The sequence below is a fragment of the Caloenas nicobarica genome, chromosome 1 (genome assembly GCF_036013445.1).
Source record: "Caloenas nicobarica isolate bCalNic1 chromosome 1, bCalNic1.hap1, whole genome shotgun sequence".
NCBI lineage: Eukaryota > Metazoa > Chordata > Aves > Columbiformes > Columbidae > Caloenas > Caloenas nicobarica.
Genome location: NC_088245.1, coordinates 182538976 through 182566322, shown reverse-complemented (window position 1 = coordinate 182566322; position 27347 = coordinate 182538976). Strand labels below are relative to the sequence as shown.

At 39.2% G+C, this 27347-nt stretch overlaps 1 protein-coding gene across 3 annotated transcripts in view; it reads right to left on the bottom strand.

The window, feature by feature from the left end:
* Nucleotides 1–27347, bottom strand: part of DGKH (diacylglycerol kinase eta) — a 175333-nt gene that overhangs the window by 30928 nt on the left and 117058 nt on the right. For all 3 annotated transcript variants that reach the window (XM_065626676.1, XM_065626677.1, XM_065626678.1), the window contains 14 exons: nt 25590–25692; nt 23727–23889; nt 21863–21971; nt 21417–21556; nt 19023–19107; nt 17581–17666; nt 16034–16133; nt 14476–14752; nt 13881–14009; nt 7893–8027; nt 6000–6117; nt 5344–5454; nt 5098–5194; nt 2587–2694 (listed from right to left, as the gene is read on the bottom strand). In XM_065626676.1, the coding sequence (XP_065482748.1) occupies nt 2587–2694; nt 5098–5194; nt 5344–5454; nt 6000–6117; nt 7893–8027; nt 13881–14009; nt 14476–14752; nt 16034–16133; nt 17581–17666; nt 19023–19107; nt 21417–21556; nt 21863–21971; nt 23727–23889; nt 25590–25692 (1761 nt within the window). The remainder of the gene's footprint in view (nt 1–2586; nt 2695–5097; nt 5195–5343; nt 5455–5999; nt 6118–7892; nt 8028–13880; nt 14010–14475; nt 14753–16033; nt 16134–17580; nt 17667–19022; nt 19108–21416; nt 21557–21862; nt 21972–23726; nt 23890–25589; nt 25693–27347) is intronic.

The following is a 27347-nucleotide window of genomic DNA, read 5'->3' as shown; positions in this document are numbered from 1 at the left end:
TGTGAATATGAAAACAGCTTCTGTGTGGAACAAACATCCTGATATCCAGCCAAAACACCGAATTTCCATGAGCTTACACAGAGCGTGGGAAGTCTCACAAGTGCCATTGCCAGCTGCTGCCCTGCGGGGGAATTCAGCCACGCCATGGGGCAAGTCTTAGGCTTGAGTTCAACTGGGTCTGGCAAGAGGTACTGCGCTAAGGTCACTTGACGCTTGACCATTTCATCCCGATACGCAATAGGGAGCAACAAGAGAGAAAAATCATCAGGAAAAAGCGACTCCAGTAAGAGTTTATTGGGTAGAGAGATCACCTCTCTGGATGGTACTCAGACATGGCGCCACGGGCAGAGTAAGCTGCATCAGAGACAGGTCCTGAGAGAAGATCTCCTGGAGGTGAAGAATACAAGGGTGCAGATCCAGGACTGTGTCATCTAGATAGTGTCTGCAGCAATGGCTCAGGGAGGGAGAGGATGCGGAACAGGCTGAAGGACTTTGATCCCTGCTGCCCACCAAGCCAGCAGGAGCCTTCCCCTCCGTGCACTGAGCGGTGGCTCTGGCCGGGAGGCTGAGGAGGCCTTCTCAAGGAAAGGGCTGCACAGCACAGTTGCCATAGTTTGGTGCCACATCCAGGTGATGTTTCCCCTCAGAGCATCCCAGGTTTGCACAGATAGGCCTTGAACAGATCGGTGTCAAAGAATAAAAGGGCAATTTCACTTGGTCTAGTGTGTTTTGAAGCAAAAGGTTTCCCCATCTGAGTTTTTCCAATTTCCATGGAACTTTTTCCGTTTTCCACGTGGGGACGTGAATGTCTTAAAAACAGCAAGATGGTGATTCTATTATTCTAAGGTAAAAAGTATGGAGAGTCCTTGATCCAGCTTTAGCAGCTATAACTGACATCTACTGGGATAGTTCTGCATAGATTAAGAAAAAGTAGTTGTACAATTTCATGATATTTTGTGTTTCCATTTTAGCAAAAGGATGGGCAAACCACAACACAATCTGCTGTGTCTCTCCAACAGTAAGGCATATATGTACTGAAAAACAACCGTACTATTTTTTTTTTTAACATAAAGCCAAGTAAGTCCCTAGAGATCAACATTCAAGAAACAATTCCCTCCTCCTCTGTTGCAGGTCATGTTTCCAGCCTGTCTTCTGGACACTAAAAAGCCATGCCTAAGCAAGCCCTGCTCAAGTTGGTCAGCATGCAGCTGCCCTGCTTGGCTCAATTAAGTTTCAGGAATAGCTGCATCTGTCAAGGCAAGGTCTTTCTTTTGTCCTGATAAGCAGAATCAGCAGCACTTCAGATTACCACCACTTCTGATGATCAGTCACTCAAGACTACACTAAAGCAGTGAATTATGCTCCTAACTCTGTCCAGAACAAACATGTCACTTTGCTGGCACATCTGATCACCAGAAGACTAAGAATATCAGCAAAATTTCTCCAAGACACACACACTTGCTTTGTACTGGTATGACAGCTAGGACAGATCTTCTCTCTCAGTGAGGCCGTCCAGGGAGAAAAATAAACTCCTGAACAGGAGCTGAGCAGACATTAGAGATGCTTTCAAGTTATGAATATGAACATGGAGAACATAAAAACTTCAGATATCCATAGCCAAATATAAACACAACTGCCATCCCCTGACAAACACCAAAAATAAGAACAAGACACTGAGATATGTTTAAATATTTTTGTGACTTTTACATATGTGTACGTCTGTGTATATATATGTAAAAGGAAAGGACAATAACTCACAAGAAACCACAAGCGTTTTGGAAAATACAATCTTGGATTGTCTACATTAAAATCACAAGCTAATTTGCAACTACATTTTTAGGTGATCCAGACCTCGTACCCACTAAATCAGGACATGCAGAACTAGGATAATCTGCTAATAATTACAATAGTCACACTGTGCGTGAAGTGGATGGCAGCAGTAAGACTTCTCCAAGTTGTAAGACATTTAGGTATCCATGTAGTGCAACATTACTTAGGAGATGTGAGGAAGAGGGGAAAAAAAGACATCTTAAAATATTTTAGAAGCTCATTGAAAATAATATTTAAAAAACAGATTACCACTCCCACTAAATTATCAGTCACTAAATGAATCATTCCTCATTTTCTGAATCACCATCCCTTAGTTCAAATCTGTTTGAAGAACAGGAGGAAAATTCAGGTATTAACCATGAGTGATTATTCTTGTCCACCTTGCTTATTGTTAGAATATAGCAAACAGAAGAATCTGTGCTTTGAGAAACCTTACTTACGGGTATTTGTAAAACAATATAGAGAGAAACTACTTGTGTATCTTTTTATAAAATTAGTTTCTAAAAATATTGTCTCCATTAAAAAAATCATTAAGCTTTATTATGAAGTGGACATGACAAAAGGCAATAGACAGTGAAAAATCATGGCATATATTCTCAATTAAAAAAATCATCAAGACAATACAGTTTAAACTCCCTGAATAAGAGTTGCTATCCAAACTATATGCTACTACTGTTAAAATAAAATGCGAAGAGCACTTCATGGTATTTATTGCTGGTTTTGCCTGGAAGGTTACTTTTCTTTAATGTTACTCACATCATCTTCTTTGGTTCCACCCCAGAAATTAGTCCCACCAGCATAGCTGGGAATGTTTAGCACAGCTATGCCCTGCAGACTTGGAAGAGGGATGTACTGTCCGTCACACTGTAATGGATAAAAACTCATTCAGTATATAAATAATGTGATAAAAGTAATCAGCCATTTTTAACACATGAAGTTTCAACAGAGCTGGCAGGGGAGGACAGTTGTTAATGGGTTTGACACAAGCCTATTCCACCCATGCTGTGAAGCAGCTCCAATACAAACCTCCATTTTCACATCCCTTATTGTGAAATTCCTCCTGCACTTGGACCATGTTCTGTCTATCAAGGATTAAAAATCTTTTTGCAATGAAAAAGCTACCTCCCTGAGTGTACACAGTAAGATCACCACAGACATTACAAAAAGCTTCATTTACCCATTCAATGACTAGTTTTCCATCATATATTGGCATTCCCTAAATTGCAATACACTCATTATTTAGGTAAATCCATTGGGGTGGGGGGGGTGGAAACTAAAAAAAATTCCAAGACTATTTCTAGCATAGCCACAAAGACATAATTAAATGTAAGTGTTGTTAGCACTGTATGCTTGGCTTCCTGTAAAAGTAACTTCAGTCTCCTCCCAAAAGCGCCAAGGCAAATCTAGGACTGACCCCACAGCTGTTACCCTGGTTGTTACCCAGTTGTTGATTTGCTCCTACCACTGACCGTTCAGTCCTTCTTTCTTACCACTGCATCCTCCAAAACCCATATGCAACTCCCAAGTCCTGCTCAACACGATCACGGGATGCTGTAGGTCAGTCTCACCCTACTTATGGCCAAGAGTAGATTGACAGAACCAGTGAACTCGCTCTTGACTTCCAGCAGTACCACTGCCTGCAGAGGCGAGCCCAATGATCTCAAACCGCTCCCCTGGGACTAACACGTGCTGTCCTGCTTGAAGCTAGTTGGAAATAAAAGGTCATAAATGCAGGTGTCACTTTGGGGATCACGAATTTGCAGGTGAAGTTGCCTTTGAAGAAGATTGCTAGATAACTGCAAGTTGCCAGTCCCACAGAAGGATCTTAAAATCATACGAATGAAATGGAAATCCTCAGGAAATAAGGAGAAAATCAGTAGCAATTTTATCAGGAGGAGAAAGAGATGCAAAATCATTTCCAGATTATGCTTAGTGCTCTTTTTATTATTTAATCTCAGCAATAAGACAGAATTTAACATTTTAATAAAAATGTGACAGTATCCAAAATATGCTGTGATATTAATAGATGCTGCACAGCCACTTATACTATAGTAGAGGTCTGCCTCCAGTTCCTGAAATTGATATTTTTAATTTTCCAATACTTCGGACCTTATCACACATTTTAGCATAAGGCTAATATTATGCAAGGCAATTTCCACTTGCTGGTTTATTTCCAGAAATATTAAAAAATAATTATAGAAATGTCAGATTTGAATGCTTTATTGAATCTTATTTGAATCTTATTGAAAAGATTCTTAAATTAGAATTCTCTCTGCAGCATACATCACGTTCTTTCCTGTCATTATATTTGCTAACTACTGCATAATTCTTTGATAATTACTCAATCCTTAGATAACAGCAATCTTCTGCTACCAGAGAAAATCCTCCTAAATCTCAGAGGAGTGAGAAAGAGTTCCAGTAACTTGAAATTATTCTTTCAACTTAAAAAGCTATCTTCACATACATATCATGAACTTCCATATGAAATACTTACGATGACACAAAAAGAGAAATGACACATGTTCTCTGTCAAAATCCAGCCTAGATACTCTTTGGGTGAAAATAACTATAACTACCCCGTGGCCCTTTTTTCGCATTTGGTAATCATTTACAGCACCTTTAAGTTCTCAGTATCATGAAGAAAACTTAGATTTAATGGCAGAACTTAAAAAGACAACACCCTCTATGTTTAGATCATTTACACTGCATTTGTTGTTGCTGTGATAAAATCTTGTTTCTTTTGTGTGAATGTCTCAAACACCTATTAAAGCCCAGTGCAGCTGGGCTTCTTGTGGTGCACATTCAGAATCTCCCCTCTTCTGTCAGCAATTTTTGACTAAGATTAGCTGTGTGTTCTCCCTATATGTGTAATCAAGTTTTCAGATAGTTTAAAATAAACCTGAAGGATTAAGACTCCTTATCTCTTTCCTTCTGTTTAGTGTATATTTGTTTCTGTTGTCTTTAAAACCTGGTTTCCCCCTTTGACGCAGTGAACATCAAGAAACATATCCTACCTAAACAATTTTTTTTTTTTAAACCCAGTAATTACAAGAAACATTATACTGGGCATCTTGGGACATTTAAGTACTGACATTTTACTCAAAAAACATCCGGGGAACCACCTTTTACATAGCACATTTTTACACAGTGCCTTTGAGATCAGCTTGGGTTGACACGAGAACTCTGAAAGGTTTCCAGACGAAGCCCAAATTCTTCACTACACATTGCAGAAGCAAAAAAATCATTCTACCCATAAATAAAATTTACCTCAAGTTGAACTTTTTGTTCTAAGTTCTTGTAAGTTCTCTGCAGTAGCTCTTTTGTGCCAAGAACTCCATACCACATCATGTTTTTTGTCCGACTTCTGAAAACAAGTAAAACAAGATTCACATATTGAAATTCAGACATTATGCCTTGCATTGGTAGGATGAGAAAAAGTTAAGAAAATCAAATAGAGATAAGGAAAATAAAATAATGGAAAGGTCTTGGCTCTGTTACTGACAATTATATTACCTGCACTTTTCAGGGTGCTCTTCTCGCTTGTTATTAAATTCTAGTGAAATTTTTGCATCTAACCCAATTCCAAAGTAGTTGTTCATCACACATTTTTCTGAATAACCCTCCCTGTTAGAAGAAAAGAGATAATTAGGTGTACAGCTGGACAGCACTTGGACACGCAGAGCTTTGACCAAGATTGCGGCTGATCTCAGAACAGATACCTCAACCGAGAGACGTCAAGAGATGTTTCCTCTGAGTCTCCCTGAGGAAACCCAAGAGCAGTCGAAGAAACTGCTTTAATTTTTACAGGGACACTCTTCTTCCTCCACTATGAAGTGCCCAGAACTGCATCTTGCTGAACATCTTGCTGGCAGCTGAGGTTGCGTTCAGATCAGCGGTTTGGGAAGGAAAAGCCAGCTCTGAAGGACTGCTGTCCTCCTCCTCTCAGAGCCACTGGGCAACGGGTAAGTGAGCAAATGTCTATTATTTCTGCTGCTGCAAGACAATTCTGCACTACTCGTAACTTAAATGGCACAATCCAGCCTGGTTTCAGAACCTGAGGTCTACTGCCAAATGACAGCAAACCAGAAATTCGTAATGGAAAAAAAAAATAAGATTAAGAAAAGCAAACTAAAGCAAAACAGTAGATTTGGAAAAAAAAAAATTCTTACAGTGAATCCGGATCCGGGTCAATAAATGGCGTAGCACCAAATGGATCGATGTTTGCTAGCAACATTTTGCTAATAATTGAACTTCCTGCAATAGAAGCAGCTAGACCAGCCCTCAAGCCTGATTTAAAAGAAAAGAAAAACAAACAAAAAAAATTGTATTTGATAAACAGAGAAACATATTGTCAAAATATAAGCCACATACTGAGAGACAAAATATTAAATCTGTACAGGGAATGATTATGATTCTATCTCAGTTTTTCTGTATATTGTTTATCTTTCCAGGTCTCTGACTCTCTTGAGCAGAAAGGCACCTATGCTGCCTCTTTAAGTACTACCATTGAGAAATTAAAAAAAAAAAAAAGAAAATTCAGTATTTCAGACCAACACTCACTGGCTGGCATAGTAACCAAATCGGTGACCTAACATCCAAAAAGACTACTAGAACTTTTTATTTAGTTTAATCTTCATCTCCAAACTGTCCATGATTTTCCTTTGGTCCTTTCTAAGGAATACCCTCACCATTTTTACAACTGGAAGAGTCACAGTTTAACTTAATTTGTGGAAAGGTCACAGCCTTGCCATGCCTACCTTGACTAATATCAAAACCACTCTACAAAACACTGTGGAACACATGTAAACAAAGAAAGTACTTTCTAAAAGCTTTCACTTAAATCGACATAAAGAAAAAAGTAAGGTCAGTTCCATTATGTTTCAGCTAAACTAATGAAGTTAATTAAAACAGTGTTTTACTAGTGCCTCCTAGTACTAACTGCATTTTGATAAAACCTGATTTTTTTCAACTGTTTTTACTGCACAGCAGCTTTCTGTAGTTTCAGCTCTCCATTTGCTAAGATGTGTCTACAGACACTTCTTACTCAGAGGTTTGAACCTTACATGGCTCTGTCCCTCAGCCCCTTCATAGCCTCCATTGATTAGGATCAACGATAGAAGGACCTGGGGGCACCAGTGGGTGAAAACTTGGACACAAGCTGGCAGTATGTGCATGCAACCCAGAATGCAGCTGTACCCTGGGCTGCATCAAAAGCAGCATGACCAGCAGGTGGAGGGAGGTGATTCTGCCCCTCTGCTCCGCTCTGGTGAGACCCCATCTGGAGTCCTGTGTCCAGTTCTGGAGCCCTCAGTCCAGGAAAGACATGGACCTGTTGGAGAGGGGCCAGAGGAGGCCACAAAAATGATCAGAGGGCTGGAACGGTTCTGCTGTGAGGACAGGCTGAAAGAGTTCGGGTTATTCGCCCTAGAGAAGGCTCCAGGGAGACCTTAGTGCGTCCTTTCAAAATATTGAGGAGGCTTATAAGAAAGACTGAGAGACTTTTCACCCAGGCCTGTAGTGACAGGACAAGGCATGATGGTTTTAAACCGAAAGAAGGTAGATTTAGATTGGACATAAGGAAGAAATGTTTTACAACGAGGGTGGTGAGACCTTGACACAGTTTGCTCAGAGAAGTTGTGGATGCCCCATCACTGCAAGTGTTCAAGGTCAGGTTGGATGCAACTGTGAGCAACCTGATCTAGTGGAAGGTGTCCCTGCCCAAAGCTGGGAGGTTAGACGAGATGATTTTTACATGTCCCTTCCAACCCAAATCACTCTGTGATTCCATTAATCTAATATCCTGAATTTCATTTTTCATCCTCCAGAATCGAACACAACACTTCTGCTACATTTGATGTTGTGCCAAATGATCAGGAATCTTCTACATTCTTCTGCATTTCCTACTATATGATACAACGCAAAGATGTGTAGATGTGTATGTCAGCTCAAAGAAATTCAGAGCTCCTGGCATGAAGTGAAAATTGCTACTTGACATCAAGCAGGGGAACAGGAGGCAATATTAAAGTTGTGTAAGTAACAGTAGATTTCAAAATCATAATTACCTGGGCAGATAATCCTAGTGTTAAGTACTGGGAGGTTTTCCTTGCTTGCAGCCAAAGCTGAAGCAGAGAAAGAGCCTGTCTGAGAATGGATACCTCGGCTTGTACGTCGATCTGGAGATCTTGGTGCAGTTTTAACTGTGCAGAAATAAAAGTAAGAGTACTAATTAGACCTATTGTGACATTATGAAATACATAGCTTTTATAGCCCTGAAAATACTTCAAAAGCATTAATTTAATGTTACCACTCCATGACAAATGTTCCTCCCCCTCATACCATAGTTTTTCTTCTAAATACAGGGAAGAAAACTCAGAAACAGATGAAATGACAAGCACAAATTAAAATGAACAAGTGTGCACGGCATTCAGTATGAGGAATTTCCAACTCATGGTTCAAGCTACTAGGAGAAACTGCATTATATCCAGCTTCAAATGCAATAGTAATTAATGCTGTAGTAAACTTCTGATAAGCATGTTAATGAAGTAATACGAATTTAAATTCAAACTATATTTACTTTTAAATATATATATTATACAGTAGAATATTATTTACAGCAATTTTAACATAGCTACTCTAACCCACAGACAATGGAAATACCTGATCAACAGCCACACTATTTGCTTCAAGCAGCTAAAATGGCCCCCCTGCCTGCATCAGGTTTCTGAAAACATCAGACAAAACTCTGGCATCTTTATCTACATCCAAACTGAAAACTGCAAGGGAAAGGAAAAAGCCATGTTCAGACTTACTTGCCTTCTGCAGTTAAAAGAGATTGTGGGGGACATCAGTTTCCCAGAGGAAACCCAGCAATTCCCAAAATAACTGAAATAACTTATTTTCTGAAATTCTCCAGAAGATGGATCAATAAAACCTCATGACAGATAGCAAGGTTTGGTAGCTGATGTAATTGTTGGTGGCACAGGCTGAAGAAAAAGAAGAGGAAGAAAATCGGAGGGCAAGGGAAGATGTTCACAGAGTAATGGATGGAAACAGGAGAGGTACCTGAGGACTGGAGGAAAGCAAATGTCACTCCAGTCTTCAAAAAGGGCAAGAAGGAGGACCCGGGCAACTATAGACCGGTCAGCCTCACCTCCATCCCTGGAAAGGTGATGGAACGACTTATCCTTGGTGCCATCTCAAGGCATATCAAGGATAAGTGGGTCATTAGGGGCAGTCAACATGGCTTCGCCAAGGGGAAGTCGTGTTTGACCAACCTCATAGCCTTTTATGAGGACATAACGAGGTGGCTAAATGATGGCAGAGCAGCGGATGTGGTCTACCTTGACTTCAGTCAAGCATTTGAAACAGTCTCCCACAGCATCCTTGCTGCCAAACTGAGGAAGTGTCATCTGGATGATCGAGTAGTGAGGTGGACTGGGAACTGACTGAAGGAGAGAAGCCAGAGAGTCATGGTCAATGGGGTGGAGTCTGGTTGGAGGCCTGTGTCTAGTGGAGTTGGTACTGGGACCTGTACTATTCAGTATATTCATCAACAACTTGGAAGAGGGACTAGAGTGCACTGTCAGCAAGTTTGCTGATGACACCAAGCTGGGAGGAGTGGCTGACACGCCAGAAGGCTGTGCTGCCATCCAGAGACCTGGACAGGCTAGAGAGTTGGGCGGGGAAAAATTTAATGAAATATAACAAGGGCAAGTGCAGAGTCTTGCAGCTGGGCAGGAACAACCCCAGGTTCCAGTATAGGTTGGGGAATGACCTATTAGAGAGCAGTGTAGGGGAAAGGGACCTGGGGGTCCTGGTGGACAGCAGGATGACCATGAGCCAGCACTGGGCCCTTGTGGCCAAGAAGGCCAATGGCATCCTGGGAAGTATTAGAAGGGGGGTGGTTAGTAGATCGAGAGAGGTTCTCCTTCCCCTCTACTCTGCCCTGGTGAGACCACATCTGGAATATTGTGTCCAGTTCTGGACCCCTCAGTTCAAGAAGGACAGGGAACTGCTGGAGAGAGTCCAGCACAGAGCAACGAAGATGATGAAGGTAGTGGAGCATCTCCCGTGTGAGGAAAGGCTGAGGGAGCTGGGGCTCTGTAGCTTGGAGAAGAGGAGACTGAGGGGTGACCTCATTAATGTTTATAAATATATAAAGGGTGAGTGTCATGAGGATGGAGCCAGGCTCTTCTCGGTGACAACCAATGATAGGACAAGGGGAAATGGGTGCAAACTGGAACACAAGAGGTTCCATTCAAATATGAGAAGAAACTTTTTCACAGTGAGGGTGCCAGAGCACTGGAACAGGCTGCCCGGGGCGGGTTGTGGAGTCTCCTGTTCTGGAGACATTCAAAACCCGCCTGGACGCCTTCCTGTGTAACCTCATCTGAGTGTTCCTGCTCCAGCAGGAGGATTGGGCTAGATGATCTTTTGAGGTCCCTTCCAATCCCTGACATTCTGTGATTCTGTGGCTCACTGAGGCTGGTTATCCCTGGGGCTTCATCGGGAGGTGACAAAGAAGGATGGGCTTTGCAGAGGGCTGACCTCAGGTGCTGCAGTTTACTTTCCTGGCAGAACTTGTTTCATGCAGACTGAGACAATAAGCCAATGCCTGCTTTAGCCTGGGGAAGTTAATCTTCGTGAAATTCAGCGCTGTCAGATGTAGCCAGAAATTGGTGCCCCAGGGAAGAAAGTTTGGAGTATTAGCAAATGCTTTGCTATAGCATTTCCATGTGTATGTAGAAAGCTTCTGCATACCAGATGACCACAGACAGACGTTTCTTGGCTACCTCTGCTCACAAATTATCTCACATGTTAAAACTACTTCAGCTTAGGACAATTTCAACTTTGACCACCTGAAGAAGCTCAAAACAAAACCTGAAATTATTTCAAAGTGATCTGATGTATTCCTCTCAAAACCTGAAAACTAATTCAGCAAAAATAGAATGATCAGGACTAGCACCAAGAAAGCAGAAGAAAAACACCACCAGGAATGTGGTGGGATAGACAAAATATCCCTTTTTTGTGGCAGGAGGAGGACAGATTGGTTCATGCCAACCATAATAACTCAGCCCGAGAGTAACATGGGTGTACTGTATGAAGCCATTAATGGAAAGAAAATGTGGAGTGGGAAAATCTAGAGACGAAGGTAATAACAAGAACCAGGGTTTAGAAATAGTGTTCAAATCAATTCAGGCCAGGATTTGGGCATTTACTTTTTTTTTTTTTTTTTTAAATGATGATAATCTAGCAGGAAACAGTCAATGAAATGGCAAACTCTTCACCCTTTGTATCCCAGGAATAAGATTACACACTCTTCTGGATGACTTGCTTAAGGCAAACACAAATTATTAGATGCAAGACAAGGATAAGTGGGTGAAATTTTCTGGACTGTTTTATATAAAATATTTAACAGCTGTGTAACAGTCTTAGCGGTTATCACAAAATGATGACAACCATACAACACAATGATTTGTATCTGTGCACAATAAAACACTATAATAGTGTTAAAACATGAGAAGGAATAAAAACTGCAAGTGATATCTAGCAAGAGTTATTAAATATTTAGATGAAAGTAATTAACATATGGAAAAATATTATCTTCTCAAATGACCAGGAAGGTCCTCGGAGGGTAAAATATAATATTCAGTAAAAAATTAATATTCATTTTTTGTAATACTACTGAAAAATTCACAATGCTATTCACACAGTCTATTGTCTCTGTACTTGGGAAGAAGGCAGTTACATTAAATAGGAAAATCAACAGAGCAGCTGCTCTTTATTTGACAGATGAGACTCATGGGGATAACTGCAATAAAGATGAACTTTTGCTGTTCATGCTCTGATAAAAACAACAGAGCTCTAATGAGTAAAACTGGTGTTTCATTGCAGATAATTGAATTCATGTTTCATGCTTTCTCCCTAAACACCTATCCACTGACAGCTTTAATATGCACTCTGTTTCACACATATCAGACGTATGAAGAATCATACAGCTCCCAAATAAATGCAGAAATTGTATCACCAAGTAACAAGGGGTTCATATATATTTATAAATATGGGTATACATATGTGTATATTTTTATTATATATTTATGGTAGTATGATTGGGTCATCTGTAGGACTGGCATCTTCTATGAGCTACTACCGAAAATGAGCAATACGCATCGACTCCTATAACGAAGGTAAAAGGAGAGGGGCCAGAGAAGAGACAATCATTGATAGAAATCTGAAATCCATTCCTGGCGAAAAGGAAATGGGAGATTCTGAATTAACAGAAGACCCAAGAAACTAATGACGTATTTCTAAGGTAGGAGCTACCAACACAGGCACCAGCTTCAGAGCAGAGCAGAGCCTCAGCAGGACATCATCTCTGGAAGATCTTGGTGTGGGTGAGGGTAATAGAAGGAGATGTAAATCCCAAACAACTTTGCCACCAACTGCTTTTGCCACAGGAAGTTCCTCGCTAAATATCTAGAGTATGGCTTTTGCTGTCTGCCGGCTACCACTATTTCTCCATGACCTGCAGTTTATCTCAAGACCTTACCTGCAGTGCATCACTGTCCAGTTTGGTAATATGGCAAAGATTGGAACTTCCACCTATAGTAAGAATCGGCTTTCCTAACATTACTATGCAGCTTGAGACTCTTGAATAACCCTCACTCTGTACAAAATGCAGCATTGACGTTTGTGATGGGAAATATCCAACCATAGACCTCTGGCTGGATTGGCTTGATGACAAAACCAAGCAAGGGAGGATGTAAGTGAGGGTCCCATTTAGACAAACTATCCTTCCTTCTTCTACTGCAGCCACTCACTGACGGATTTCCTAAAGGACACACAAATGAGAGACTTCACCCTATCATTTGAATGTTGGAATTAGTACCGTGCTATTTCAGGAGATGACTATGCTCTAAATATCATTTTATGCACAGTGACTGAACACTGAATAGACAAAAAGAATGCTACCTTCCAATCAAGTTGTTTTAAACTAAGATCACTCTATATTCTAATTGCTTTGTACAATCATTGATACAAATCATACAACTGATCATTGATACAAATAATACGACTCGGTTCTTTATGTTGCATTTTAAAACCCAGAACGGGCTACCCACACACAAATGCTATCACCCTTTTTTTGGAGAGCAACCTGCGGAGCCCAACAGTGAGGACAGAATGAGGGTCCCACAGGAAAGCAGAAGCACTCAAACAGCAGCAGCTGATAAAAGTCCATCCAACCAAGGCCAGAGCAGGTAGAGGGCTCTACACCTTGGAAAGCAAGAGCACCTTGGTATAGTGGCTTGCTATACAGCAGCCGATAGCTGCAAGGAACTAGCTGGACTAGTGACCTGTATTTGGGAAAACAACGCAAGAAATTTTTCATGGGAAGAAGCTCTAGGATATTGAAGACTCTGGTTCAAATTTCTGCTCTGGATTAGACAAATAGAGGGGGTGACCTTAGTACTGCCACGTCTCAGGAGACTTCCATGCTCCAGTTTCTCTTACATTCTTTCCTGCTTTACGCCATTCCACTTAATATAAAAGACTTCAATTTCACTCTCTTTGTTCCACTAACTGTCTCAAGGTAAGTTCCCAGCTGAGACATCAGAGTTTCATTGTCAACACAATGAATAAATATGTCTGTTTCACACAATTTGAAACCCCCTCAACAGAAATGACTGATAGAAATTCCTGTACTGTACCTTAAAACACCTGTGACTGAGACATGCTATTGCCACCGCTACCCAGGCTCTGGTCCCTGCTCAAGTTCATGTAGAAAGGTGAGTGTAACCACTGGATTCAACACCATAACTTCTCTCCCCAACAAATACCTTCTCAGCTTTTTAAATCCATTCTAAAAGACGGTTCATCTCATCTCCTGCATTTTTCCTTCAACTTCTATTTATTCAAAACTATTAAAATTTATGACTAGTTTCCAGTGAAACAACATGCTAGTATTTTTAATTATGGAGCCAAATATGCTCCATAATACAACTATAAGGAGACAGCATAATTTAAAATTATTGTATTCCTAATTTACTCACTTGATGGGGACTCAAGTTCCTTTGTATCTTCCTCTTTTTCCTCTTCTTTGGATTCATCCAATTCTTTGCTATATTCCAGTGGGGACTGGTTCACTTGTTCTTCACTATGAGCATTCTGCTCATCCACAACTGCTTATTAAAAAATAACCAAACAAAATGAAACCAGAACATTTTAAGATATTAAAACAAAATCTGCATAAAAGGAAAACTAGCTCTTTTTTCCCTGTAGCTTTAAGTTTAAAAATATTAGCAAAAGTTTTCTATTGTCAATTCAGTGAAAGAGAGTCTAGCGATCCTTTGCCCGTTGATAACGATTTGCTATCAGAAATTTTAATTTTGTGGAGGATAATAGTTACAAAAGAAACACACTTACATATGTGCACATATGTGCATACATATGTATGCATATATGCAGACAATCATCAACACCCAAACATGCTGCATTTCTTTTCCTTGCAGCTTGTAAAAAAGCACATAATTAAATCTATGTAAAAATGTAGAAATCAAGCTTTAATAATGAAAATGTATGCCAGTAAAGAAAAAAAACCTGCATCATTATTCTATCAGTAAGGATCAAAACGTTGCTGATGTGCACCTTTTTCTGCTTGTTCAATGATCTGCCTCACTGCCTTCTTCAAGCTGTTTGCCCGGAGCATTAACTGTTCCTTCGGTTTGAAGAGTTTCTGGGTGGAAGACTTTGAGACACACTCCGCTAATTGCTCTTTACTTTCAGACAGGGATTCTTCACTTGAAAACTCCTCTGCTTCTTCTTCCACAATGGGGGGAGTGATGCCTGGGAGAATGGGAGCAGCCTGGGCTTCTGTGTGAAGAGCCTGGAGCAGTAGGTCTAGCTTCTCATTTAACTCGGTGCACTAAGACAAAGTGAAAAAGGATATACACAAACACAAAAAAACCGCAGTGACCGTGTGAACATTTTTATGAAATTAAGTATCAGATTATAGGGAGGGATCTAATTTCTCCATGCGGGAGGATTTAAAATTGTCTGTGTCTAATTGTCTATGTAAAACCCAAACTCAGGTTCAACATTGTGGAATATCATATTATGAGTAGGCCTGCATTGTTTTTTGCAGACAGATCCTGTGACACCCAACGAGATGAGAGCAATTTTAACGAAAAAACTCTACCCCCACACTAAAATAACACGCTGTGCTAATCTGAGCCTGCCACGTAAGTAGGGTACAGATTAGATCTTACTCCTCTACCGATGGCCAGCAGCACAGAAAGAACCACAACAGATTTGCCCATACCATGCATTGTAAGAAATTATGGGTGCTCAGTACCCCAATTTGCAGAGATAACCTATGGGGACATGCCTAGCTATTCGACTGAAAACACGTGGTGGTTTGGGGCTTGCTTTTTGCAACACAGCTGTACATTTAAGCAAGTGAGCTGTCACAGAGCAAAGAGGCTCAAGCCAGAACCAACCACTGTCAAATACCTCTACCCCTGACTGAGCAGTTGCTCTCTAGGTACACTGGAAGAGAGGTGATTTTCTGTCCTTAAGGGAAAGGAAAACAACACTGTTTGGCCCTGGAACAGTAAAAAAGAAAATTCATTTTCTAAAATGTGCACTGAATAAAAATGTGAATCAGAAACTGTCATTTAGCACATACATTTCCTGACTCTGGGATTGTTAATGAATTTTTTTCTTCTTTTCTTTTCAGCTCACGTAAATTTTGTGACTCATACCAGATCCCTCTGGGGCTTTTTGGTGCTTTTGCAATATGACCTCTACAATTTACAGCTTAAACCATTATTTTCAACACTGTAATCTCTCTTCCCTTTATTCTCCCAGCATATTCTCTCTTCGTTATCCCATTGTTTCCTGTAGCTCACTTAATCCCTTTCAGAGAAAAGTGTAACTCCTAATGCAAAATTTACCTCTATGTACATTACCATGTACTTTATCCTTTCTGAAGGAAAAAAAAAAATGTAAACAGAGTTTATAGAGATCTTATAGTTTAAAGGTAGTTTGGAAATAACTGTTCTGTGCACCATGAAGAGAAGATTTTTGAAGTCACTGGTTGAAATGGAAGCCAAACTGGGCATCCTGGAGAGGTTTAAAAATTACACACCTATAAGCTGTAACACAAAAACACAACCGTAAACCAGAAAATAGTTAATTGTCTTACTTTAATGGCCATGGTATCGGCTTCCTCTGCATTTTCCATAGGTTTTTCATAAGTCTTCCCTATTTTGGCAACGAAGTCTTTTACAGTTTCACATAATATTCTTCAAATAAAAACAGGAGAGGAGAGAAATCAAATGAAATGAAGTAGATATGTTTCGAACATTAAATTCTTATGGCAATTGGTTTATGTGCATATTGCGATACACTGTTCTTGTTGGAAACTGAACTCTGTGATCAGACTTGCAAAGCAGATGATGCTCTTTTCTACGGCTTGGTAAATTCAAGCGATAAGCTTTAAAACAAAAACCCTTCCCTCCTTTTTATTCAAGCCTTTGCATACATCCTATCTAAGTCTCCTATTTCTACGAACTGAAATAAACACGACTAATTTTACTCATTCCCTTGCTTGTACACCTTCCAGACCAGAGATGTTAGCAAGCTTGCCTTCACTTTGTTAACTTCAAACAGAGTTTTAAAAGCTCTCGTGGGAAGATGAGGTCTAGAAACCATGGTGAAAATCTACTGACTTTAATGAAGCACATCTTAGATGAAAGCATCTGGCCACACACGTGCCATCGCGCTGCCCTCGCTTTCGAACCGCAGCTGACTACAGAGGCTGCAAAGAATTTTCATTGTGTAAATCAGAGAAAGACTTGGTTCTTATTGCCTACGCTGCAGACAGACAGCAAACTCACTAACGAGGTGTGGATAATTCCTTAGTACTGTTCGTTTGGTTGAAAGTTATTTGACAGAAACAAAATAGATTTCACAAGACACAGACACAATATAGAATTTGGAGTTATAATAATATCCTGCAGTTTAATTTTCAACATGTGCAATCAATGTCTATTTTAAAAATGAAATCTTATTAACCTGCTTTTAGCAGGAAAAGAAAAGAGACATGATATTCAGATGCATTTTTGAAGATAGTGTCACTAGACTTTTGCATATCACAAAATATAAAGGTTTCTTCACAGAGAAGATATACACAGAATACTTCTTATTTCAGATGATGTCCATGATTTGCCAAATAATTATATCTCATTTTTAAGTGATTCAGTTTTGGGGAAAATAAACCTGTTTTCTGAGGCCACTATTTATTGAATTGATATAGACAGAGCTATGATGAAGCTACCTAGCTGAAGTTCTGCTTCACATTGGTGAAGTTGTTTGTCCTCTTAACTATACGGATATACATAAAATAAAACAGAAAACAGTTAACATTAAGTAGATTCCACATTTGCATTAGTAACAATAAATTTCATATTTAAGCTGCATACTGACCTGGAGTGATTTAAACCAACTTTATATTATTATGTGACTTAAAAATAATGTTGATGTGTTTAGAATTAACATATCCCTTACAATGGCACCATACAGAAATTCTGCAGAAAAAACATCCTCTCTAAAACGTATACATCAAGATATATTAAGCCAGGCCAGCTGGGCCTGCCATAAGAAAATCAGGCTTACACAGAAGGTTATTATGGTTATGACGTTACACAGGGGATTTATGCCACACATTGTACATAAAACCCATCAACTCACTTGGCAGATGATATGACAACTGAGTGCTGATCAGAATTCAGAATTTTTGCAAGATGAGCAGCAACTGAGTCCTCATAAGCAGATATCTGAAAGCAGAGAAAAAATACTTCAATTTCCATGCATTTCAGCAGTTTAACACCAAGTAGTAAGTTAAAATGCCTCCAAAAATAGCAGGATTTCCATTTCAGATCTAATACAAGGACAAGTAGCTGGCAATGCAGATTCTACCTGCATGCTGTATTTTATGTAGCAGATTTTTAATATTCAACATGCCACTGCATCTAAGAACTTGATACACAGTTCTTTTCCTCCTGTAGAGAAAACAGTAAGTTATTTCTAGGCTAAAAGTAGTCCATGAGGCAGAAAAAAGTCTACCTTCTTTTTAGATTTATCACAACCAAAATTATTATAATATAATATATTTTATTTCTAAAACAAGCACAGTTTCCATCAAACTAAGCTGCTCAGCTAAGAATAAAGCAAAGGTTTGCAGTTATAACCCTGAATTTTCTTTTCACTGTCAGATAGGCTCTTACTCCCCAAGTAACCCCACTGACAAAGGCTGCTAAACTGCTGTAATGTTATCAAAACCAATTCTTAAGGAGCAAACCATTTAGGTCTTAGTCTTTACAATAAATTTTGGCAAAATGAATGTGTGCATCATGTATTCTTATGTGTATTCTTTGAGGTCACTTATGATTTTGAGCTCTCTGAAAAAACAACGAGAATATTGGTTGGTATCACCTGATCTAACTTTTACAAACTGCAAAAAGCTTGTTTCTCTCTCTTTTTTTTCTCTCTCTCTTTCAGAATACAACCCTCTTCAAAATATTAGTTTTTTTCAGTGCTTATTCCAAACTCAAGATAGCAAACATTTTGCTTTTATAGCTATTAAAACATATTTTCATATATTTATATAATTACACTATAAATAATAGTATTACATAATAACACAATACTCTATCGTTATATATAATAATTATATTCTTATATAAAATACAGGATTTTGTTATATAAGAATAAAATAAAACATTATGTCATTATATATAAAATAATATACAGGGTGTTTCAAAAAGATGGACCCAATTTCAGGCAGTGTGTCATTTCAAATTGGTTCCATCTTTTGAAACACCCCGTATACTTCATATAATATAGAAACTAATATACAAGAGATATTTATATAAAAATATATTTTTCAGCAAGAAGTTTTTCTGACCGCTCTGCTGAAGACTCCTTACCTTCATTCATTTTTGGCAAATAATACAGAACTGGAAACCCTGATTATTCGAGATACACACCATGAACAGACATTAACTCAGTTCAGTTAGCAGATCACAGAACATCTGTTTCTATTTTTCATGTGAGTGCTTCAATTATAAATATCATCATCCCAGAAGCTCACAGTAAGTATATAAAGCAACAAAACAAAAGTAAAAGTTCACCTGGCATTCCTCTGATTCGTCTGCAGTCACTGGAAGAATAGAAGGCTTTGCTGGTAATTTCAGTTCATATGACATTATACTCCACCTAAAAGAAATGTCACAGCTTTAAGTTTCCAGATTATTAGGTTTATCTTTTCTCCAACATACCAACAAAAAGAAAATTCAATGTCACACCAAGTGTTTAAAAAATAAAAAAAGCATCTGAATTTTTAATTGTATGCTAACTGAATATGGGCGAAATAATTGAGCCTAAAGATAATAATTGGTTTTATTGCCTAGGTTTTTTGTTAGTGATTTGATGATGAGCCTTCTTTGTGAGCAAATTGTGGGACGTTCAGCGCAGGCAACAAAGATTTTCTAGCAAAACACTGAGAGTATAAAAGAATTTGTGCAAACTAACTGCAGAAGTCAAAGGAAAATATATGTATTCCTAGGGAAAAAGGTCCAAGGTGACATTAGCTTTTCATCTCAACTAGGTGAGGGAGGCATGAGAACAAAGCAAATGGTTAAGTATCTTCACTGACATATATATTTTTTTCCTCTGGTAAAGGACAGTACTCAATGGCATAGATAGTAGGAAACCACTAACAGCAACATCCTTCAAATCCTGCTGAAAAGAACAAGTCATCACTGCAGATGGCCTTGGGAGCAAGTCTACAGAAATAAGAGCAAAAAAAATGACACTGAGGTCTTTTCAGTACATGAAAAGGCAAACCTGATTTAATCTATGAATCTCTCAAAATACCCAGGCCAACAATTATTTCTAAGCATCAGTAACAAGCATTGCTCTATACACTTTGCTGTAAAATGATCAAGTAGTCTGTAGAAAAGCTTAAAATAAAACAGGACTTGTTTCTGTATTTCATAAAAACCCTAAAATAAGATCCTCTTTAATCACATTCAAGTGTTTGTAACTAGAAGAACAAAAAAACATGTGAGAGAAAGGAAGAGTATGAAATATCCCTCTCAAAACCAGAGTGTTACACCTTCATTGGAACGACACGACCACCACCTCCTCTGACTTTTTAAAAATTGAGATTGCTTCCTTGCTTCATGGATGAAAACCACACAAAACAAGGAGTGGGAAGATCTCTTGGTTTTGACTAAGAAAATGCTTCCAACAGAAACAGTAGTGGATCAAGCCAAAGATCCACGTAGCCCAGCATCTTGTCCACAGCTGATGCCTCAGGAAATTACGTCAAAGGTGAAAGCACACGTTGAGGGTTCTCCCCACACCCAAGGACAGAGAGCTCAGGTGTTTCCTGAATAAAGATGCTCCCTTCAATGGTATTTATTAGTGCGCATGGAGTCTGTAAAACTGCCCTAAATGGTTTTGAATCTATAAAAGTTCATAATGCTTACAGCTTCTTTTAAGAGGCAGTTCTGCAGCTGCATCAGTTATGCAATAAACTGTGTCCTTTTGTTCAACCTGGGGAGGAATACCCCCAGGCACCAGTACAGGTTAGAGGCGGACCTGATGGAAAGCAGCTTTGCAGAGAACGACTTGGGAGTTCTGGTCAACAACAGGTTGACCATGAGTCAACAATGTGCCCCTGTGGCCAAGAAGGTGGTGCATTGAGAAGAGTGTGACCAGCAGGTCGAGAGAGGTTCTCCTCCTCCTCTACTGTGCCCTGGTGAGGCCACATCTGAAGTACTGCGTCCAGTTCTGGGCTCCACAAGTTAAGAAGGACAAGGAATTACTGGAGGGAGTCCAGCAGAGAGCTATGAAGATGATCAGGGGCCTGGAGCATCTTTCTTATGAGGAGAGACTGAGAGCGCTGGGCCTGTTCAGCCTGGAGAAGAGAAGGCTGAGAGGGGATCTCATCAATGGTTATAAATATCTCAAGGGTGGGTGTCAAGAGGATGCGACCAGACTCCTTTCAGTGGTGCCCAACGATAGGATGAGGGGCAATGGGCACAGACTGAAGAACAGGGGGTTCCACCTGAGTATGAGGAGAAACATCTTTACTTTGAGGGTGACGGAACACTGGAACAGGCTGCCCAGAGAGGTTGTGGAGTCTCCTTCTCTGGAGACATTCAAAACCTGCCTGGATGCATTCCTGTATGATCTGTTCTGGTGAACCTGCTTAGCAAGTGGGTTGGACTAGATGACCTCCAGAGGTCACTTCCAACCCCAACCATTCTGTGATTCTGTGATCCGTGGAGAACACGCTTCCTAGTTTCACCAACCGTTCTCCCTTCTGACTCTTCAGGTAAAAAAGACCGTTGAAGAGATGTCCCCATTACTGTCTTGGCCACCCTCACAACTATGATCTGCACTCTAAAAACCAAAACTGAATGTAAAGTCTCTAGCATGGGTTTAGCCCATCGGAAATCCAGACAAATACAAATTTAATCTCACGGTAAATCACGTATATACACATTTAGGTTTACCTGTCTAACATTTTTGTGCTGGCTCGTTCTAGTTTCTCCAAAATCTGAGGAAGTTGTGTATCATCGTCACAGGATCCTCCCCAACCAAGGACGCGAGCAAGGTCATTTCCAGTACCAAGGGGTAACACTCCTAACTGACACTGAAACACAACACAGGCACAAATCTACTATTGAAAACTAGAAGTAAAAAGCACAAACTATTACGAATGCTTGTTATTTCGAGCAACAAATGTTAATTATACAGCTGGTGTCTGAAGCTTTTAAATCAAACTCTACAATCCCGATACAACTTGCCCTGTTTATACCAGTGAAAATTTTCACTGAACAGTAATTATTGAGTTTGGCCCATATACAGATACATGACAAAGAACCAAGTCAAGGAAAAGTAGGCATACAAAATTAAGTTTAGGCAGTTTAGTCAAGGAAAGTTAAGCATACACACTTGCCTGTTTGTGCAAGCTGAGCTTATCAATTTCTGACAAGACCCAACCCACGCTCCCATCGCCACCACACACGAGAATCCTGAAGTTGTCAAACTTCTGAAATAACCGCAAACTGCAGAGAAAACGCAGCCTGTTAGAGCCAGTTATGTCCAATAGCAACCGTTACATGAAAATATGGTGCATGGCACATTTATGGTGGTTGTTTCATTGTTCTGGGGCATGTGGATACAACAAATTACTTAAGAAACCTATCTGCAGCCCATCAACTGCTGTATATCTCACTTATACTGACATTTCTGATAAATAACATGCCGACTTTTACTTGAAAAAAATAATCTCTTGATATTGTTTTCAGGATTTTATTTATATTATTTTTAAAATTTTATTACTATTTTTCTAAAATTTTCTAAGCTATGAAATTGCCACTGCTCTATGCTTCCCATGTCAGCCAGAAGCACAAGGCACCAACAGGGAATTTTTCACTAGAAGCGATTAGGACACCACAACAGGATGGGCTTTTGCCAGCATGTCACTAACCAAATGCAAGGACAGTTGGAGGCAATTACTACACACAGGGTGATCATGACAATATAAACCCATATAAATATTAGAATGTCACATTAGATCCTTAAAGCCGTATTCTGCTTTCGCTTTCTATGGCTCTTCCTCCTGTTCTCTGACTTTGAACAGCTACAGCATACAACACTTAGGCATTACAGAAAAGGAGGACAAGAGAGACAGAACAAGCAGAAAGGTGAGAGACAGAGGAAAGGGGAATGAGATGTGAAGAAACAGCTAAGAGGTAAAAACAACAGGGATTTAAACTTAAAAAAAAAGTAAAACTAGAAAGTAGAAACTCTTAAAATAATAAAGATATTTATTTTTAATGCATGTTATTTTCCAGAATATGTATAATTACAGAATTATTTATAAAAACCAACATATTAAGTTCACAAACTTTTGAAGCATTTGTATTTTTTCTAAAGAAAATCATATCACTTGTATATGGTAGACAGATACCTATCCAGAACTAAAGATGCGGATTCTTAAGGAAAAAAATGTTGATACTAGTACAATTTCTCCTGCCCTGAGAAAAGATAGAAAGCCTCTTAAAATTACATTCCCTCAAAGAATTCAACTCGACTTTTCAGATCAAGTAGAAAAAAGAAGGCATGAATTTGATCTTTATGAATGAGCAAGGATGCTTGGGCTGTGGCCACCACTACACAAATTTCATCTCCATCTCTCCAACAATCAAGCCTCAGATTTTGTAGAATGCCTCATGGTTTTAATTATATTCTTGCTCTAAATATTGTGAGATACACATTTTCTTGACCATTTGCATATGTTGCCTACAACCGTATTTTGAATGTAGTTTTCCGAAGATCAAAGTTCTAGTGTAGTCGTCCCTCAGCCACTGCAGATTCCTCCCCTGACATTTGTGTTCAGCATTCAAAAAGATACAGAGTACATTTAGACAATAGGTTTATTCCATGGCTATTCACAACAAAATTATAGAAATATCTGAATTATACATATGAAATGGAAGAAAAGCACCCAGGCCATGATTTGTAATGGTTTTGAACATTATCAGATACCAGAAGTCGAAACTAACCACAAAACCAGAAAAAATTTGGGCCAATGGGGTTTGGTTTTGAATTTTAAAGTGAGCTTTTCTAAAAAGAAAATATTATTCTGAAATCCCTTCACCCACCAGAATTCATCCTGAAATTATCTATTACGTTTTAATTAAGAAGTAAAAGCGGATATTGGTGATAGAATTATAGCAACAAGGGACAACACAACACTCTACTTTGCACTAAATTTCCTTGCAGGAATGATGGCTCGAGATTTCCAAGGTCATTACCCTAAGTGAGGTCCTCCATTCATTAAATCGAACACCTGAGCTGGATTTAACGACTGTTTGAATCGACGAAGAAACTTTACTCCCTGATTGTCTCCACTCTTTGAGTTAACAAAAACTAAAAGAGGACTGGCACAGGATGGCGGGCATGTGGCTTTCCAGAAACCTGCGAACATAGTTAGAAAGAATGAAATAAATAAGGCTTTCTAATATGGACAACAAAAAAAGAAATAATGGGAAAGAAGAAGAAAGAAATGAAGGACAAAAGCAGTACATTTTACCATGCATATAATGTAAATGCTAAACTGAATATAGCCCTGCAAAGAAAAGATAATTGCTAAAGATCTACCAGTTCATCTTTCTCTCTCTGGTATTTTCAGTACCTAGCTTTAGTAAAATCCTGAAGACAATAGCTTTATTGTTTTTCCGCAGTGAAAAAGGTTAACCTTTTAGAATACTTCTCAAATCGTGTCTTCACAGATTATCACATAATTAAATATATAGTTCAGTTACATGTGTTTGGTTTTTATTCTGCTTTTCCTTTAACCTAACTGGGCTGAACTGGATCATCCACGTCTGTATGAGCTTCCTAAGACTACTCACAGATTTTAAAAGTTACTGTACTCAGTTGCTCCCAGCTGAGACTTTGCATGAGAATATTTTTTTACTGAAGTCATACTATTAATTATAATAGAATCATTGAACAATAGACACTCAGTTGTGATCCAAAGCTTATTGAAGTCAATGCAGGTCTTAACTGATGACAGCAGGCTTTCTGTAAGGGCCTTAGTAAATATGGCTAATGAACACTGTTGTCATTAACTTGACCAGTCCATGGAAGTAGTGGTTTCTCAGTAGCACTTCAAAATCAGACATTACAGGAACACGTTTTGACATTAATTTCAAGCAACAGTAAAATAACTATGTTGGTTTCAGTTGCCTAAAAAAATTACTAAACCTACAAACAAAAAATTGGCATTAAAGAATGATAATTTAAATCCACAGTATCACAATTTAAAATAAGGTTTGATTATTTAAATGCCAAGAAAAATAATTTCAAATATGGATTAATCTTCCTAGCATGAATGATAAGCAGCATGATGCTCTGGTCTGAGACACCACATAGCAAGTAATGAGACATGAGTGAATACACACAGCATGAACAATCACTTTTACTAACTTCATACAATAAAATTCATTAAATTGTGTTAAAGGTGTTGGTCCACATTTGCCATCAACACAAACTATAAATTAAAGCAGTCAGATTTCATGATACTCCTTATTAAATCCACTCCCTGCCTTTACACGCCATCTCCCACTGCTCACGTATCTCCATTCTGAGCCACCAAAGAGCACCTCCGAGTTCTGAACATTTGCTGGTTTTTTACCAGTGCGTTGCAGGATTCTTACACTGCTTCTAGTTAAAAGAAATTTTACAGAGGCTATGGAAGTGGTTCCTCTCTTCAGCCTGGTAAAGTAGCTGTTGGATCTGAGCCATTCAGCTAGCTTACCTCTGCATAAAGCAAAGTTACCTATAATTTGAAAACTCCTAGAATGAGGGATGCATGCCAGGCAGGCATCAGCCCACTTCATCTGAAGACTCTGGTCATTCTCTTGAAAAGTTTCCAAGGGTCATAAATAAAATGGGAGAAAATTTCAAGTGGAGGAACTTCCAAAAACATTTTTTTAAAATCATGTCGGTTAAATAATCCTCTAAAAAGCTATATGGAAAATTATACTTTTCTCCAAATTTGAAGACTGCATTCACCTGCTCAGCAGGAGGATTTTAGCCTTGTTTAGTTATACAGATCTCACTAGGCACTGCAAGTCCAGAGCTACCACTGAACACACTACAATACTACGTACCATCAGAGTCTATACTGTTTAGTGCTGTTGGAGGTATGATCGATACCTTACATTGGCCAAGTGGACATTTACGAGGATACAGATCTTTACAGGCAGTGTGAACCTACAAAAGAAACAAAAAGTTATTTACCTACAGTGGAATTTTGAGGTGAAAGTATAAGTGATACAGTATTTATGTAACAAAAATAGACTAATTCATAACATTTAGGTCTAGATGGAAGAAGAGCGAGACTGGAAAAAAAAAAACAAGTGTTAAACCATGAAGGCTTGTATGCTGGTTTGACTGAAAATGAGTTAATTTTCTTCATTAAGCTAGAAACCTTTCTTTTTCATAGCTAGCACAGTTGTTATTTGGACTTAGTTTGAGAACAAGAAGATAACACCCCAGAACACAGTTGTTTTTAATTGCTCTGATCTGAGAGCCAAGGATGTTCTGAGCACTCTGCCCACAGGTGTGAGGCATCGGGGAAGGGGGGCATGGATGGGCAGAGCTTGAGTGACATCCAGACTGATCAATAAGAGTGTTCCATCCCATTAGCATCATGCTTCATGTTTAAGGGGAGTTGGGATGTTCAGGGCTCTTTCCTGCTTCTTGGCCTTCTTCACTCTTTTTGTCAGAGCCAGGTGAATTCTGTTTGGGATGTTTAGTTTGACCTTTTACCATTTTGCAGAGGCCTCTGGGCCCTTCTGCCTTTTTCCTTTTTTCTCTCTTCGGGATCACCTGTTCGGGAGCAAGTGCTGCTTCCTGGGCCTGGCTGCTCAGTGTGGATGGAGTTTGTGAGGAATTGCATTGAGTATCTTTTATTTTATATTCTATTATATACATACATTTACTAGTAGTGTATTAATATTTTGTTATTTTATTAAACTGTGTTTATTTCAGTCCAAGTTTCTCCCTTCCCTTTCAATTCTCTCCTCTATTTGGGAGGGTATGGAGGGGGGTGAGTGAGCGGCTGTTGGGGTTGTGTTGCTAGCTCGGGTTAAACCACGACAGCTTGTTACTCATTCCACAAAACATAACTTTGGAGTACTTCATCTTCAGCTACCCTTATAGCACAATCGTCCTTACAAAGGAATCACCTCCATCCACAAGCAAGGGAGGACCAAGTTCCCAGCAGCCAGCGTCTGTGCTGGGGGCAGCGGGCGCATTGTTCACGTGCAAAGCAATAGCTCTGTAAATGCCTGGTCCACCTGGATGTTCTGGAAGATGCATCTGCACTAAAGCAAACGCACCTACCAAGCCAGACCAACCCGACAAAGGTGGGTCCCATAAACTATGTGTTGGAGAGGCCTCTTCTGTAGTTACTGGAAAAACAGGCACACAAATCGCTTCTGGAGATGCCGATCATTTCCCACTGCCTACACAAAGAGCCTCAGCAATAAAAAAACTGCTGACTCTCCACTTCTATAGCCTAGCATATGAAACCCATCTTTTTAGACAAGTTAAAAAAATGAAGAGAAAACTGTATTTGGGGAAAACAGCAAGAGCATAGCTATTATAGAATTTCAATCAGCAACCTACAGAGTGCCCTGAAGAAGACAACTTCAAGATTTTGCATTAATAAAAACATTACTACAGTAGTAATAATAAATGGCAATAAATATTAATACTAATAATATTACCAAATATTACTAAAATATTACTACCGCAATATCTATGATAAAAGAGGCAAGAAAGTAACATATGATTATCAGGCATAGAGAACAGGCATCTGAACCTTCAGTTATCAGTTAGGAGAAGGCAGAGTAAATACACTG